This window comes from Brassica oleracea, chromosome C6 (genome assembly GCF_000695525.1).
Source record: "Brassica oleracea var. oleracea cultivar TO1000 chromosome C6, BOL, whole genome shotgun sequence".
Taxonomy (NCBI): domain Eukaryota; kingdom Viridiplantae; phylum Streptophyta; class Magnoliopsida; order Brassicales; family Brassicaceae; genus Brassica; species Brassica oleracea.
The window spans coordinates 32,931,263-32,949,802 of NC_027753.1; the positions used below are offsets into that span (position 1 = coordinate 32,931,263).

Below are 18,540 nucleotides of genomic sequence, written 5' to 3' on the forward strand. Positions count from 1 at the left end.
AGTGAGTGAGTGAGTGAGTGAGTGAGTAAGAGGCTGGCTCTTACCGCGACTGCGAACTGTTTGGGATCTGTTGTGAAAATTGGAGAACTGTACAAACTGAACATCGAGTGAAAATGGACTGAAACCACTTTGACGAAGAGTGGAGTTGAGAGCTCTGATGGGAGATCCGGCTGTGGCAAAGTTAGCGCCGTGGCTGAAGTTTGAACCAACCGAGTCTAGGAACGCGCTTAGATATGGCAATCCAAGACTCTCCGCTGCGCCAAGAAAGGGAGACAAAATCAGTTAAACGCTAAACGGTGGCGTTTCGAGTTTGATAGGAGTACTGTGATTAATAGTTTTACCTATGAAGTCAATGACGAGACGACCGTCGCAGTACCTCCCGGCGGGTGAGCCGAAGAAGGAAGAGCCGTGAGGAGGACCAGCCTGGCCAAAAGCGGCGGAGAGACCGCCGGTGTCGGAGTTAGAGTCGCCGAAGTTGAATATTGCTGGGAAATGGCATTGAGCATGGGCTGATGATAGTGATAGCAAAGAGAGAGCAAACAAAGAAGATAGTATTGACTTCATATTGGTAAAGAAGAAGAAGGGATCCTAAGAAAAGTAACGTAGTTTCTAGCATCCAACTCAATCACGAGACTTCATCCTTTTTAAAAAAATAGAGATACAAACAAAAAAGGTATGAAATCGAAGAAAATTATTTAAAAAGAAAAAAAAAGAAAAAACGTGACCCCGAGTAAAAAAGAAATGAAACGGGAAAAAATTATTAATAATAAAAAGGCAAGAAGGAAAATAATTATTTAGGAACTTGTCCCATATTGTTGATTGAAAACATTGTAATGAGGTTGACAAAAAAAAAAAAAACATTGTAATGAGCAGGCCTGGACATTTTAATATGGACCCAAAAATTCGAACTAGAACTGATGCAAAAATATCCGATCTGAAACCAAATCAAAAATTTATACGTATTTTTTTAGTCCAAAATTTTTTTACCCAAAAAACAGAACCGAAAGGAACCAACCCGAATAGATCCGGATCCAAAAAACCAACCCAAATAGATCCAACCTGGTAAAAACCTATTTGTACTCGACTTAAAATCTTGTACATCCAAAACTATGATTTTTGTGTTTTATTATATATATATATCATTATATGATTTAGTTGAAATATATTTTGTTAACAATAATTGTTATTAGTTTATAACATTTTTAAGTAATAATAAGCTTAAAATTTTAAAATTTAGAGTTTAAAAATTATTTTGTTTTAATTATTAATAGTTTAATTTAAGTTATTTTGTAAAATTTTAAATATATATGATAAATATTGACTAAATTTGATGGAGATTGGGTATTTCATGTTTTTTTAAGATTCTAAATATCCGAACCTGATCCGGACCCGATACGGATCCGAAAAATTACTGATATTTTATAGGTATTATAATTATAGACCCAAACCGATCTGGATCCGAAAAAACCGGCCCAAACCCGAATCCGAACCAAAAATTTACAAGTACCTATTGGGTCCAATTGTTTAGGACCCGAAGGATCTGAACCCAAAAGGAACCGGCCCGAACCCGACCCGAAGACCCGAACATTTTTAACGAATTATACGTGTTTTGTCCGCACATGTGCGCAAAATTATTGTAAGTTAATTATTAATATATGCATTACTAATAAAAATTTATCATGATAAGTTATTGTTTTGGTTCTCCAAAAATTTTAAATCTTAAATTTTTATTTTTAAAGTGCATTAAAATACATTATTTTTAAATACATTTTAATTTTGGATAGCTTTTATTATAGCTTTATCATGATAAGTTATTGTTTTGGTTCTCCAAAAATTTTAAATCTTAAATTTTTATTTTTAAAGTACATTAAAATACATTATTTTTAGAATTGTCATTTTATTTTAAATATACTTTAATTTTTGGATAGCTTTTATTATAGAGAAATTGGCACAAATACCACATTAATAAAACCCCTTTTCATTTTTATGCCACTTTTACTTTCACTTTTAATGAAGCGTAAAAAATATTTACACTCCTAAAGTTTACAAACTTTAGATAATAGATTAGTCCATCTAAATATAACGAGTTATATTTTTATTAAATTAATTATAAATTTATTTAATAATCTATAAAAATATTTTTCATTCTTTCTGTAAATGAAAATTACACAATTAAATAATAAAATTTGATAAAAATTGTTGTGTTCTCTATTCTCTATATTTTTTGTTTAATTATATTTTTTTAAAAATAAATTAAATATTCACATTAATCATATAATAAAAATTAAAATTTTGAATATGTTATATTTTAAATTCTAAAAATTATATTTTTGTATATGTTATATTTTAGTTATATAATAAATTTTAGATTTTGTGTATATTATATTTAAATTCTAAAAATGATTATAAATTACTAAAATCTTTAAAAATTCTATATTAACAATTTTGCGATCATTTAGAAATTTTTGTTAAGATGTATTTGGAGTATAAAAACAAGACTCTTGAAACCGAGTAATTTTATATTTTCTGGTGATAACAGAATTACCTAGAGACTTGTGGACTATTATCAAATAGGAATGGCAATTGGACCGCAGCCCGCAGGCATGGCCCGTACAAGATCCATGCGGGGCGGGTTTGGGTAGAGATACTGTAGGTCCATTTGTGAGCGGGTCTCGCGGGCTAAGTCTCATGCGGGTTGGGCCTTTGCGGTTTGGGTCATTGCGGGTCTTGCGGGGCAGACAAAACCCGCACCACTTCCTCTTTTGTTGTGTTTACACCTGAAAAAGAAAAAGATGGACGAAAATGGCGATATGGCGATTCATGTTTTCTGTAGCCATGACTCCATTGACGAGCACCAGAGGAGCATCACCACCAACCGGTTCTTCTTCTCCTCGACTAAGGTCACCACCGGAGCTTCTCTTCGTCTTCTTTTCACCACCATAACTTCTCTTCTTGGAGATCCCGTCACCGGAACTTTTCTCCTTCCTCGAGCCTCCACCGGAGCTTCTCTCCGTCTTCTTTCCACCACCATAACTTCTCTTCTTGGAGATCCCGCCACCGGAATTTCTCTCCTTCCTCGAACCTCCACCGGCGGGGCGGGCTACGGCGGGGCGGGTGGTACCGTTTGCCACTAATATTTGACGAACCGTGGGCTGCCTGCAAAGGCTTAAGATGTTAGCGGGGCGGGTTTGGGCTTAAGGATTGAAACAGCGGGTCGTGGCGGGCCAACCCGCAAAGAACCGCCGGAGAGAGAGACCGCTGCGGGGCGGGCTACGGCGGAGCGGGTGGTACCAATTGCCATTCTTATTATCGAACAACATAACACAACAAACATAAGTCACACACTTATCACTTTAAAAATGGGATCATTTTTCCAAAAAAAAAAAGACTTCCTCCTAGACTATCTAGTCTTTTTTTTTTTTGAACATTGACTATCTAGTCTATCTAGTCTTCCCACCCGTCTTTCCACTGATGCCTCATGCCCTCACATCCCATGGTCCCAGATCCGGATCTAAGAATTTTGGGGCCCCAAACAAAATAAAAAAAATTATATAACTTCTTCTAATTTTTTTCAAAAAATCTAAATTTCAGTTATTTTTTGAAAAATAATTGCAAATTTTTCAATTTAAAAATAAAAATAAAATTTTCTATATTTATTATATTTTTGTTGATATAAAAATTATAATTTTACATCATTTTACAAAGAGAAAATTTGAAAAATATACTATTTATGATTTATAATTTCCTAGGTGCAGCAGGTCGATCAGGGATTGTAGCTGCGGGCTTGGATCTCGGGTCAGAAGATGGCTTACCGGATCCATACAAAGGAACCAAACTGTCTTCCTTGACGGGAGCTTTGCAAACGGGGCAATGCTTCGACTGGGAATGGAAATGGATCCATTTGTAAAGACAGGGCCAACAAAACAAATGACCACATAGTGTCACGATCGGTTCTCTCGCCATTTCAAGACATATGTTGCATGCAAAGTTGCTCGAAACGTCTTCCTCGTTGCTCAAAGACATATTGGTTCCTATAACACACGCAATCAACGAAACGAGATTAAAACAGTTGAAACCCTCTAATGGTTTGGTATCAAACATGCAGAATTGATCAAAATTCCAGTGAAAATGATTCAAAGTCCCGATTTGTTTTTTTTACCTAGCGAGACGAGAGAGAGGCTTTCTGATGTGAGATGGCAAGCGAGAGATAGGGACTCGGCGAATGAAAAACGGAAGAGAGTTATGAATATACTTGGGGAAGCTTCCTCCTGATTTTATTCCATTTTTTAACTTTTAATTCTTTTTAAAAACTATTTTCTAGTACAGAATAATAGGGTGTTTCTGTTATTCGGCCAACAATTTTTTTGTTTTTTTTTGCTGTTGTTACAAATATACATTTGTCTCGTTCGGTTTCGTGAAATGAACCTTGTACGGGCCCAACTACCCAGACATGACCCAAATTAATGGCTGAAATTAATTTCTAATCACCTACCTGGACTAGTGACTAGTAATACCAACCTGTCTTTGGACTTCGACGCTTGAGTGGCGACATCATGTCATCTTCCCTATGTTTGTGATGATTAGTAGTATTAACATACTGATTTGATTATACGGTCAAACAATTTATTAAATAGCATACCTTAAATCGTGTTAAATGATTAAATGATAACAAGAATATCTAGGTTTTTTAACAAATAGAAACAGAACTTTGCCAATAACGAAACACAAACATTGAGAATTTTAGTACTCAGATTTTTGAAATCTCTTTTTTGTTTCACAATATTAATTGTTCTAAGAGTCCAAATACAACAAAAAATTAATTAATTAAATCATCCTTAATTAAAAAGTTTAAAATATGATTATATAATGAGAAAATTTGAAAAATATACTATTTATGATTTATAATTTGAAAAATACATCTCTATTTTAATGTTTTGAAAAGTACACTTTCTTACGTGTGATAAGACAGTTTTGTCCTAGTTTTAATTAAAACTAAAAATTAAGAAATAATTTATGTTTGAAATAATATATGTTTGAATAGATACATATTAATACTTTAAAACAATTTGTTAAGTTTTCCAAGATATTTTAAAGATTCTTTCTTAACTTTTCAGTTTTCACAAAACAGAAAATTCTCCAACAGATTACAATCAAATTTATATTGCTCAATCACACGATTTTGTTAGCATTTTCTGTTGGAACTTAGAACAATATTTGTTCTTTAATTTTGATAACTGAATACGAGTTGTGTACTATGTCTGATTTGGAACTCCTTTTCTACGGATGTCGTCTGGATTTTATTTGATGAATTTTCTACCATGATCATTACTTTTTGTCTGTATTTTCTATACCCAGATTTATGTTTTACGACCCCTTATTCGAAGAATTCTCTAAGATTGAAATTTTACTGTGTGTTTCTTTGCTGTTCGTCCATCCTTTGTATGGTGATTGTCCTTCGGTTAGTTTAACCTTTAGAAATAACACCAGACATGTAACAATGCAAAAATAGAGCTGTGTTTCAAAAACTGTTTAAGAAAAAGCTCTATGCTTTGAGTAAAAATGGAGAACACAAAAATGAATGGCGTTGACGTCCTCTCATTATAGTATATATTCTAATAAATTATTGTTCATTTTTTGTTGTTGATTTTTTTTCTAAAATAATGTTTTCAATTGCCAGTTTAAAAACTATTTCTGTTTTTCATTAAACTTATCAATATAGATATTAAGATAATTATAAGCACTAACTTGGATAATTTAGTCATTTCATTTATAAATAAGTGTATTTTCCAAAAAGCTAAAAACTTGATGTAATTTTCAAAATATAATCTTTTTGGAAGGTATTTTTCCAAATTTTCCCTTTTACCATGCCATTTCCTTTTTTTTGAAATTTTTTAATTAATTTCGTCCAATATATTAAACCAATCAGAATGCAGCATTTATTAATCTATGTTTACTCCTAATATTCTCTCCTTTAATTTTTTAACTGCTTCCTTTTTTGAAATTCAAAAGCCACATATGTTACATAAATATATACATATATACTTTATAAATAAGTTTACCAAAATACATTTCACATACACGTTTTTATGTCATCAAAGTGTGTATGTTTTCAATGGCATTAATGTTTGTTACACTAAACATACACATACACGTTTGTATGTTATTGAATATCTCATTGCTAATCATCAAGAAAATTATGCAACATAATGAATTGCAGACGTTATTTCCAACTTTCATACATAAGTTTCCTGACTACGATTTACAGATATCTAATTCTTAAAAGATGAATCTAAACCCCTAAAAAGAAAACATGAACAATATTATCTTTAGGAGAATAAGAACAAAATTAACTGTATTTACTCTTCCAATTATCATCAACGATTTATTTTGTAAAACTTAAAAAGATTTAGTTTAAAAGAAAACATGAACAATATTATCTTTAGGAGAATAAGAACAAAATTAACTTTATTTACTCTTCCAATTATCATTAACGATTTATTTTGTAAAACCTTAAAAGATTTCGTACTAATATCTATAAACATAACAAAACAGATTCCAAAGTAAGATAGGCAACACTCAAATATCTTTAGGAAAATAATAACAAATCAATACAACTAAAACAACAGCTTTTTTTTAACATCGATTATATTTAGGGTAATATTTACAGGAATACGTTTATCTTTATTTTTAATTAAAAATGGAAAATATATATAACAACCAATCGAATAACGTCCAACTGAGATATAGGAAAATTACGGGTCGCAAAAAAATGTTAAGTCAGACATATCAAATTTATAGTTTTGTAACATGTTAAATTATTGTGTTATCCACCTCACATTACATGCTATCAAATATTCTCAATGTTAATCCTGATTGCATAAGTAATCGAGACAGACTTTTATGAATATAATAATGTCACTATAATCGTAGACTTATTTGATATAATATTTACAAACATTTAATATAAATTTAGTTTATTATTATGTTTTTAGTAATAGTAGTTTTTCAAATCAAAAGACAAAACCAAAAGAAAAAAAAACAAAGACAATTTAATACTTACAAATATCTGAACAGTTTCTATATCTTATATATCTTGAGAACAGAAAAACTAAAATCAAACTGAAACCAAACTAGAAACCCAATGAATATCTGAATATCTTAAATACAGTTTATATACTTATAAATTATATTTAATTTAAAATTATCAAATATTCTAAAATTATTACCTGTAAACCGAACTACCCAAAAACCACTACAAGAAAACACGCCTGTTGCGAGGAAAATTTGCGAGAGAAAATGTTCCATGCAAATTTGCGACAGTTTTGCAACGGAATTGCAAGAAAAAATTAAACTCTCGCAAGTCTCTCGCAAATTTGCGAGGGAATATATTCTTTCGCAAATTTGCGAGAGATTTTGCAAGGGAAGTTACAGAGTCCTCGCAAATTCCTTACAAATTTGCGAGAAAAAATTTTTCTGGCAGATTTGCAAGAATTTTGTCTGACTATCTTGTTTCTTCACAATTCCCTCGCAAATTTGCAATGGATTTGCAAAGAAGATGCATGATATGTACATTTTGACATTTCTATCACAAAATCGAATAAGACTAATAAAAAAAATTTAATTAAAATATTTAGTGTTTAACAAGTACATCAATATATTTGCTGGATAAATATTTCCCAACACCTGAACTAATATTACGAAATACTAAACATCAAAACTCTATAATTCATACAATTAATACACATCAACTAAATTTCTAAAAAAATTGAAACAAATTTTCACGTTAATTATATTTTCAAACAATAAATAAAAATACATATAAATTCAACAAAAATATACCAAACCCCCAAACAAAACCCTAAAATGATTGACTTATGAATTTGCAAGGAATTTGCAAAGGATCCCTCGCAATTCTCTTGCAAATTTGCGAGAGTTCCTAAGCACTCGCAAATTAGCAAGGGATTTGCAATGGATTCCTCACAAATCCAATGCAAAGTTGCGAGAGATTCAATTTCCCTTGCAAATTTGCAAGGGATTTTCAAGATACTCGTTGCAATTTCCTTGCAATTCATTTTTCCAAACTTAAATGGTTTGGGTTTCATCAAGGATTTTGGTGTAGGATAACACATTTTATTGAATCATTTAGTGTTTAAAATATTAGTCAAAAAACATTTTCAGAAATTTAATTAACCATAGTTATGAACTTAAGTCTCAACACTTAATTTGTTATTGCAAGTAAGTAACATCAAACCCTTATAATGTATATAACTCATATACGTAAACTAAATTTCCATAAACTCCAAATATAAACCATACCCAAATCATATATCATAAACTCAAATTAAAAAATAAAATCTTGACACTTTTGTTAATGTGATATATCATTAACATTATAAAATTTATAACTTTATAAAATTTATAACTGTTATATAAATAAAATTAGTTAAACAATAAAATTACAATTTCTAAAACAATTATTAAACAAAAACACAGTTTGTAGTTCGATAATCTCTGACCATTGATAACTTTTGATCCAATGGCCTTAAATCAATCTTTTGTTAATCTTCGTCACTCTTTCTCATTGGTTCACATTGTAAAAGGTGGATAACTCATTATTAATCTCAGTCGTTGATAAGTGTCAATCTAAAAGAAGGAATTAATGTATTTGATTTAATATTTTCTTTATCTTTTTCTTCCTTCTCGTCCCTGTCGAGACTTCATGCTTCCTCTTCTCCTCTCTCATTGTCTCTTCTATTTCTCTTCTTCTCATCTCCTCAAAGAAAAAAGACAGAGCAAGCATCAACAATCGTTGGTGAGATTTATGTATTTTGTTTCTTCTCTTACGCTCCTCTGTTTTAAAATTTATTAATGTTTTTTTTATTTTCCAGATCTGAGAAAGTGGTGATGTGATGAGGAACCACTTTCCGTTGCAAATTTGTGAGGCAAAGTATTCTCTTGCAAATTTGCGACGGAATTTTTTTTCTCGCAAATTTGCAATGATATTGCGAGCGTTTTTTATTTGCGACGAGCGATTTACAACGGAATACGTTTCCTCGTAATAATCTCGCAAATGGCGATTTGTAACGAAATTGCGATGCTTATTTCCCTTGCAACAGACTTGTTTTCTTGTAGTGAACGAATTATCCTACTACTTTTTATCTCATATATTAAAAATTATCTTAATTTCCTGTTAGAATATAATTACTCGAATATTTTTATCCAAAATATCTAAATTTATCTTACTTTCACTCCAATTATTCGAAATTATTCAAAAAAGAACCGGACGAGAACCGAATTGAACTTGAAATTTTAACGGGTTCGTAACATTATAATTTGAACCAATAAACCAAAAACCAAACTAACGGGTTGGTAAATAACCAAATGGTTTTTATATCTTTGTTTGAACCGAAAAAACGAAAGCCAAACCAGAATCAACCTGAAAACAAAACAAAAATGCAAATTGGAACCAAATCAAAAACCGAATATCTATGTCTAAACATATTAGTGAACAAACAAACAAATTAATAAATATGTCAACAAGAAACGATTCCGCGCTCTGAAAGCGCGGGTCAAAATCTAGTTACCTTTGTTATTTTCTCTTGCATTTTAATATTTTACTAGGTGTCTTCTTGCACCATGTGCAATAAAAAAACTTAAAATATTTTTTAACAGATAAATATAAATTATATTTTTAAATAAAATTTTATTAATATTGTAAATTTTCTTTTTCGTATCAAAATTTTAATATATATTTGATTTAATTAAACATAAAAATTATATTTAAGAATATGCATGTATATATTTGAAATTATAATCTTAGATAGATTTTTCTATCTATTTATTTTAATTAAATATATTAAATAAATTTCTAAAAGTTGCATAATTACCAAAAATTAAAATGAAACAATATTTATAAAATTTGTAGATATATAAGAAAATAATGATTTTACGATTAAATTTTTATAATTTTCTAAAAAAATTGTATACATTTTAAAAAATTTAGTAATAAAATTGTATAATTTAAAAATATATAATTAAATTATATTTCGAAATTTATAATACCATATTTGAATACATTTATTTTAATGATGATTTATGAGTTATTCTCATATTCTAAAAAAATTTCCAAAAATATAAATTGACATTAAATGTAATATATGAGTTATTACCATATTTTAAAAAGTTTACTAAAAATATAAGTTAACATTAAATGCAATTGTCCTTGTCATATTAAGCTATAAGACATATCATCAATTTCAGTAGCCATGTCATATTTGTTTTGCGAAATTGATTGTAGAAAAGATATGTGACAAAATCACTTCGCAAATATAGTGTAGGGGATACATTATTATACTAATATATACAAAGTCTTTTTAAAAAAAAAAAGCCCCACAGAATGGGGGCCCCATACAAAATTTTCAAATGTGTTGGGTCAAGCCCGGCTCTGCATGGTCCTATATGGTCCCGTCAGTGTCCATCTTCCTAGCACTAGCTCCGGCACATGCTTTCGACAATGGATAGTGTATCGAGATACAGATTTGGTCCTAGTATTTATCAAGTTGCAAGGATAAAATGTTGTGGCCTCAATCCTATAAAAATTGTTAACTTGAAAAGACGCTAATATCAAACTATATCAAAAAGTAAATATTAAATAATTATTTTTGAAATAGAAATTTTCTTGTATTTTCTTATATTAAATAACTACAACGATAATTCATCCAGCCTAATTTATATCAAAAAAGGTTTTCGATATATAGTTTTATGAGGATTTTTAGTAATAAAAATAAAATTGAAATAATCATACATATGTAGTTCATGTATAATACATGAGAGTGCGTTATAGTTTCCGGATCCTTGAATAAACTTAATATTCTCGTACCTAACATCGAATCTAGCTATTCTTTGTAAATAAACCACCCTTCATAGTGCTTAGCACTAGCCCAAGACCGTAATACCCGAGAATCCGAAAGAAACAAGAAAACTTCCAAGTATGAAAAATAATATGGAAGAACTCTCAAAGAGACTTAGAGAACTTTGATTAGAACACTCTTTCTTTAAGAAAACTTTCTTATACTTTACTTGTTCAACTTCTTATGTTGTTACAAATGAGAGGATGATAAAGTATTTATAGCTTCCATATTACAAAATATCACATATATTTTAATCTTAAATCTAGATAATTCTAACATAATATCTATATTATTTTATTCTAATTATCTAGATATTTGTATAATAATATCTAGATTTTTATGATGAGGAGGTGGAAGATTTTTCTAGAATTTGGGTTAAGTTTTTGGCTAAACATGATTAGTAAAATTTTAGGTACGAGAATATTAAGTTTAACCCAAATCAAGTTTAACTTCAATATCCTTGTATGACCAAGTCCCATAGTATACAGCACCAACCATTTCGTCTTTCATGCAGTGGTAAGGCTGTGGAACCCGTCAAACATCACCACACAAGACTTTGTATTGATCTTCGACCAAATCGTACCCTAAACATGCGTATATGTCTTTTCCGTTAGGTGTAAGATCTTGTAATTACGAAATGTCTAGTGGTGGCATTACAAACAGCGATCGATGAACAATGTATGCAGCAAACTAGACTGTTTACAGGACGAGAACTGATGTAGTAATTAAACAAGATCCGAGATCGTCATGTCGTGTCTGCCGATGACTGTGGTGGAGGGTTTGTCATCTTCCACGTTTTGGTGTTCAGGAGCGGAGAAGACGAAACTCTTAAAGAAAATAAAAGTGTTTGAACGTTAAAAAGAGCCACTGACAAGTCTTTGACCTAGTTAGGAACGTATCGACGTAATCTTTGCTGCGGATGATAGAGAGCCACAGCTTCGACACTCCTTGGAATCTTCCATTGCAGCTGATTGTGAATGGTGTGCTGATGATCTTTAGCGTCTTGTATACGTAGACACACCTATTGATCTGAGCTGTAAACATCAAGTGTCAGTTCTTTGTTTGTCTGTTCTTGAATGCTAATGATTCTGGACCTTTTGTTAGTTTGTTGGTAACGATTTAATTCTCTTGAACTTAATGATACTTTCTCGTACTCGTCGTTTGTCTGTTTATTAACACTCTATGGCAAAAAAACAACATAATCTTCAAAAACAATAATAATAATAATTAGTTTCTAACAAACGCTGATAATCAACTCATGATCAAATTGAATGGAAGAAGCTAATAAAACCGTGACTAGTTATTACAAAAAAAAAACATTACAAGAACCTAATATTCTCAATGTGACTTGTAAAATATAATATACTCATATCAGTTTGCTCACCGATCCCATGGATACGTCTGAAATCACCATCCACCATTCCTTGGATCTCTACTTTTCTTATACTCATTTTGTTAAAATCATAATAGCAAACAGAAAATGGTTTAGGTGGCTTTACCCCTGGATAGAACACCATAAGCTCGCCTGTATGACTCACTCCTTTGGACCTTACGTAAAACCCAAGTAAATCTTTCCACGTAGAAGGTAAGTCACACGTCATACTCGACCATTCCTGTTTCTCCGCATCCTCAAGAACCCACAATGTCATCGAATTTTCTGTGCAATGATAATCTACACCGCCCAATTTTCCCTTGTAATTTATAAGAGTGGAATGGTGGTATGTTGTCGAGATCTGGGACTCTTGGGGTGTTTTAATAAACTCAATCTTCTCTGATCTAACGTTGAACTTGACTATTCTTGACTTTCCAGCTCCGTAGTATAGCGCACCATCAATGCATGTCTCTCCGTATACAGAGTGATAGTTGCCTCCGGTTGTGTTCTCGATCTTTCTCCACTCTTGTTTCTGAGATGAACTACTCACAGTGCAAACCAAATGCTCCGGTTGCCAACATTTCGCTTTAGAGCGGGCCATCACCACACACAACACCTTGTATTGATCGTCCACTGGATCGTACCCAAGACGTGCGTACATTTTTCTTCCGTTGGTTCTAACTTCAGGCAATTTCACAATTTGTCCAGTGGTGGGATTATAAACGTTGATCGGATTACAAACGCAGATCCCAGGAACAACACCTAAGAAGAAACCGTTGACAGAACCAGAGTCCAAGAAGTAGCCAGGTTCCAAGTTGTTCATGTGGTATCTGGCCATGACTGTAGAGGATTTTTCATCGTCGTTGTTGTCATGTTCAGGAGCCGAGAAGATGAAACCCTCTTTGGATCCATGGCCTCCCAAGGATAAAAGGAGACGGGGACGAGCCTTTGACCTAGTCAAGATCAAGTCTACGAAAATTTTGCTGCGGATGGCATAGAACCACAGCTTTGACACCGATTGGAATCGAATAAGTGATTTGGTAGGAAGTAGAAGGAATATCTCGACGAGGAGATCGAGAGGAATGGTTCTTGTGCAGTTTCCGTCATGCAAAAGAGACTGTTTCAAATATTCCATGACGACGGCTTGGTGGTGAATTCCACAACCCTAGGTAATATAAAAGAATAAATAACTCATATATATACACATACGGAAAGAAGGACAAAAGTGCACAAAAATAAGGATAAAAACTGATTTTAATTATATTTTTTTTCTTTCCAGAAAATACCATTTTTTTTGTTTTGTCAACAAAGACTTTAAAAATTGAAATAATACATTTATCTCTATTCATTAAAAATTACATATCTTTAAAGAATATATTTTTCATATATCATTCCTTATACGTTAGAATTATATCACCAAAACACTACTTACCAAATTTGAGACTGAACAATAGATAACATATATTCTTGTTTAATGTTTTGTTCCTTTTCGTTCTTTTCATTTTTATACTAGAGGTTTTACCGCGCTACACGCGATTTGTTGTTTATAAAATTTATATATATTTTAAAGTTAAACTTAAATATAAGGATTGATTATCATTCATTTATTTCACCGGACCTCAGACTGCAATTTGAAGCCGTAAAATTAAACTGAGTCTCCAATCTCGTGGTACTACCCCTGAAAAAGAAACGTTTGATTCTTCTCCGAAAGAAAAGACCCTTTTCTTAAGTTTCCAAGGCAGAGTACGTATATAAAAACTATTCAACCTGAGATTGTAAATCGGTAGGAACAGTCACGACTGATTTCCACTGCCTGATGATTTTGTTGTGGAGAATTAGTCGAAGCGCAGAGATTTGGAAAAGAGGTATATGTAGCTATAAGTTATAGGGAAATGTAAGAGTTGAATAGACATGTATTGTTTCAGTTAATAATGGGGCTTGAAGATTCATCAATGTGGAAAAGTGATGTTCCAAAGGAGGTTCAAAGAAGGTCGAAAAGCTAAATTTGATATAAAAAAAAAAGAAGGTGGAGAGGCGAAGAAGACGATTTAACGAATGGTAGATTTCTAGTGATAAAGCAAATTTGGGCCAGAGTTAATTTTTTGGAACCACGAAAAATTAATTTGATTTTTAGTTGACAAAGTAAGTAACATGGCAAAAAAAAGTTTATCATTGGTTGATTTTTCATGCCTACGTAGATTGGCTTAATAGAACTCATATCCTCTTTTGGTATTGTTAAATTGTTATTTTAATAGTCACTTGTAGAGCCAACATGTGCTATATGCTGTCAGAGTTCATTTTCTAAATTTGTTTCAATTCTAATCATTGAATACTGATTTGATTTGTAGAAACGTTTAGCAATTCTTTCACCGAGAGGAAATTGGTATGCTGGAAAGCGGGGTTACCTAAATTGCATACTCTAGAGTTCACAATACGCGATATATATATAATTTTGAGGAGCGGATCGTTGAAGAAGATTATATGTCTTGTCATTTGGAGATAAATGACTGCAGGAAGTTGAAGAGTTTCCCTGATGGGTTAAGATGCATAACTAGTTTAGAGAAGATAAGAGTTGGATGGATGGAGAATGCAGTCAAGGATATGTTAATCCAAGGTGGAAAAGATTATTACAGAGTACAGCATGCATCTTATATTGTGTGTTTACAATGGCAGGGACGAATGAGAAAGAAGTACAAGAACTAATTATCAAAAAATAGGTTCTAAAACTTATCTTCTATGCCCAATGCTCATTTCATTGTGACACGTCTATCTTTTATACTGTTATAAGTACAACATTTAATACCGAAATATACTGTTATATAAGTACAACACCTTATGTTGTGTCATGTGTGTATCTCGTTTGTTTTGTGACAAAACTCCTTATATCGTATACCGAAATGTAGCCTGCGCATGAGAAGATAGGTGTAGTAGATTCTTCTTTATCAAACTGTTCCTTCCCTTGGCGGCCAAGTAATCTCTTTTTGTGCTCATTTTTTTCCTCTTCTTGGTCTGACATTAAAATTTTCGCTGATACTCCATTTCTCTTTTGCTTGCTGTAGGGTGAGGCGATAATGGGTAAAAACCTTTAAAGCTCTCTCTCGTGTTGAGAGTTGTGTAATTTGAGCAAATTAGCTATAATTTGTTAGTTTGTTTGTATGGTTTTGCAAGGTGAGAGAAAGATGCAAAAAGGAATGGACCATGTTTCAGAGTAGAATGGCTAACGCAGAGAAGGACTATTTCAAATCCTTACAAGTTGAAGGCTCCTCCAATTCAGCAGCAACCTCCATTAATAAGAGTGTTGTTAAGTAGCAAGGCCGAGACGCGCTGACATATTCAGTTTACAAAGTTGTCTGCCATTTCATTGACTGACCTGACCAAAATGGATAACCGTCAAGGGTTGCAACAATGTTTTTAAAGGACTGCTTTTCTCCATAAAAAAAAAACATGCTATCGTATGGGAAGGCAAAGTGAGATACTTTCGCATTCATTGCATTTGGATGGAAGGCAATAGAGCCAATGTTATATATGCGGTTAAACCTCTACAACAATACATATCTCTAACAAGGAAATAAATCCAATGAGAGAGAATTCCTAAACTATAGGAGAGAAAGGAGTGGATGGAGAAAGTGGCAGATTCTAGGAAGCTATATTAGGGATGTGTATAACTTCAACAGGGATGAGGTGAGTGAGTTAGTGTCCTGCAAGAATTTCTTTCACACAAGCTTGTCTGGATATATGGTACGGGATTAATCACACCACAAGTCCTCTTTGTAGATCCATCCTTTAGTTATGGATCATACTTTGTGGAGGAGACTTGGATGTTTATTTTTCACTAATTAATAAAGTTCCTTGAACTGCTCTGCCTTTGTGGTGGAAGTGGACTAGCTATTTTATTTCAGTTAGTATGGTTTTAATGGTCGATAAGTTGAATTTCATAGTCCAATGTTTCCGGAAAGTACGGATAATAAAAAAAAGTAGTAATTCTATTTAAAATTTCACATGATAGTCGTTATCTAGTACACCGGTTTTGTTACATTGCTAATAATAAAAGCAGGTTACATGGTTACATAATACATAGGAGACAATCAGATATTACAATATACATACCCTAGAAATTCTCTATGCTATCCGAAGATGAACATGAGTAAATTTTCCAGGATGAAACTAGATGGTGGTGATCATGTCCACGTGCTGAATTTCATGTGCTCTAGTTTGATGAAATTCTCTGCTTCTTTGTCAATGTCCTCATACTTTGCCACCTTCTCACTCTTCACCTTCCTTTTAGGATGAGATGGAACCTTCATCACGTTACTCAAGTCTTCGCATTCAATAACTTGGCTCGGCGTCTCAGCCATAGAGATCCAGTGACGGTGATGGTGATAGCGATGGTGATGGTGATGGTGATGACTGTTATGTTCAAGGAAAGTACTGAATACCATTTTTCTAATAAAAGGTCTTGTTTGCTCTGTACTTGCTGTTACATATACATTTGAAATCATCAGAGGTACTATATATAAGACATTTTATAGGATTGAAGTCTAATGATAAGGCTGAATCCGATACCTTTTTTTTTACTTTTCCAGTTATGTCCCGTTTGGAACAATTAAATAGATTATTCCAGGTTTGGCCAAAATTCTTGGACCTTTAATTTTATAGATTACGCACTTATCTATTGTTGTATAACTTTATGGTTCAATAGTATTTAACAGTAACAAAAGATTGGTACACCGTACACGTGATCAGCGTCAACAAGAAGGAATACAAACAAGTTAACATGGAAAAATTGACGAGGTTGGCCAATGAAATGAGAGGATAGTTGTTATTATTAGGAACGAGAATATATGCTCGTGCTCAGAAAAATAGTACACGAAAGTAACTGTTGGTTATTCGAGGCACTAGATGCCTGAAACAACTGATCAAAGTGGCGTGTTTTGACCGCAACTTAGTAACGAACATTGGAAAAATACATGTGTCTAACTATGTTCAGATTAAGGCTTATTTTCTTTGTGGAATGGTCTCTTCAATCATGCATGTTGATGGAAATTGCATCTAAGAGCAAGATTATCGCCGGGTCTTAGACTCATTTCTTAGTAATTAGGGGTCAAAATTAAATAAAAAATGCTGATAAACAATAGAAACTTAGTTTAATTAAGAAGTTTTTGCAAGCGTCCTTAATGCCACGCGTCAGCATATCCTCTTCCCTTTTTTTCCTCCTAAACGCTTCCAAAAGTCTAAATCAAATTCCTTCGGGTTTCAATTCGCGTCTTCTGGTTTTTCAAATTCATTCTTAAGTTACCTCTTTGATTCCACAAAAGAAAAAAAACACAAAAAATTGTTGCTTTATTTGTTCGTTCTTATTTAATTAAGTTTTTTTTTTCAGTTTGATTCGCTTATTCTTTGTTCTGGGTTTTGTAAATATTCAATTTTTTGTTGTTTGATTTGATCAAAACTTTGATTGTGTATTGCTTGAAGAAGAAGACGAAGCAAGTTTCTGAGTTTGCGTGTATTGTTGTTTCTATTTTTAGATTCTATTTTTTTCGTTTGTGATCTATTTTTAGATTCCACTTCTCAGAAGCAGCCCACCACTTCCGACGCAGGAGCTCTGTCGCGATCAGCCAGGACCTCCTTTCGTGCTTTCTCTAACTGCCTTCGTGTTATTTCCTCTGGCGCCTCCACCGTTGCTCCGCCGCTTCTTCCGCCGTTATTGGATCTCCCAACGATCAGGTTTAAAAAGTATCTACCAATAATCTGCATATTTCCTATTGTATCTTAACATTGTCTCTTAATCTAAAAATATTAATAATGTTATAAGATAAGCATTGAAATGATCATCCACTTCTTTACCAAACTCAAGCACTATGATCATCCACTTCTTTACCAACTCAAGCACTATGATCATCTACTCATTAAGCACTATGATCACCCACTCATTTACCAAATTAAGCACCATCTTTGTTATTTTATGTATTGTTGTTCACTATAAATACCATCACTCATCTCACTCTTTTGTACACCAAAAACAAGAACAAAAGTTTATAATCAAAGAATCATTACATTTTCTTCTTCCTTCTTATAATAAACTCTCTCCCTTATACTAGTGTTATTTGCTTCCTACGGGTATTAAATTCTACTCTTATTTAAATTTCTCGATACTATAAATTATAAGTTATTTCATAACACGTTATCAGCACGATCGTTCTGCAATTCGGTAAAATTTATTGTATCATATATACTCTGCTATAATGGTCGGTATACCGC

The 18,540-nt window shown here is 32.4% G+C and overlaps 2 protein-coding genes across 2 annotated transcripts in view; both read right to left on the reverse strand.

Moving 5' to 3' along the window:
- LOC106299976 (alpha-L-fucosidase 3) overlaps positions 1-659 on the reverse strand; it is a 1,908-nt gene extending 1,249 nt beyond the window's left edge. Inside the window, exons 1-2 of the mRNA XM_013736004.1 lie at positions 342-659; positions 45-254 (exon numbers count right to left, since the gene is read on the reverse strand). Coding sequence (XP_013591458.1) covers positions 45-254; positions 342-564 — 433 coding nt within the window. The 5' untranslated portion in view covers positions 565-659. The remainder of the gene's footprint in view (positions 1-44; positions 255-341) is intronic.
- Positions 660-12,208: 11,549 nt separating this feature from the next.
- LOC106299483 (F-box protein At1g30790-like) lies at positions 12,209-13,426 on the reverse strand. The gene has a single exon (XM_013735567.1). It carries the CDS (start codon positions 13,415-13,417, stop codon positions 12,230-12,232), a length of 1,188 nt encoding a protein of 395 aa, XP_013591021.1. The 5' UTR covers positions 13,418-13,426; the 3' UTR covers positions 12,209-12,229.
- Between the last annotated feature and the right edge of the window lie 5,114 nt (positions 13,427-18,540).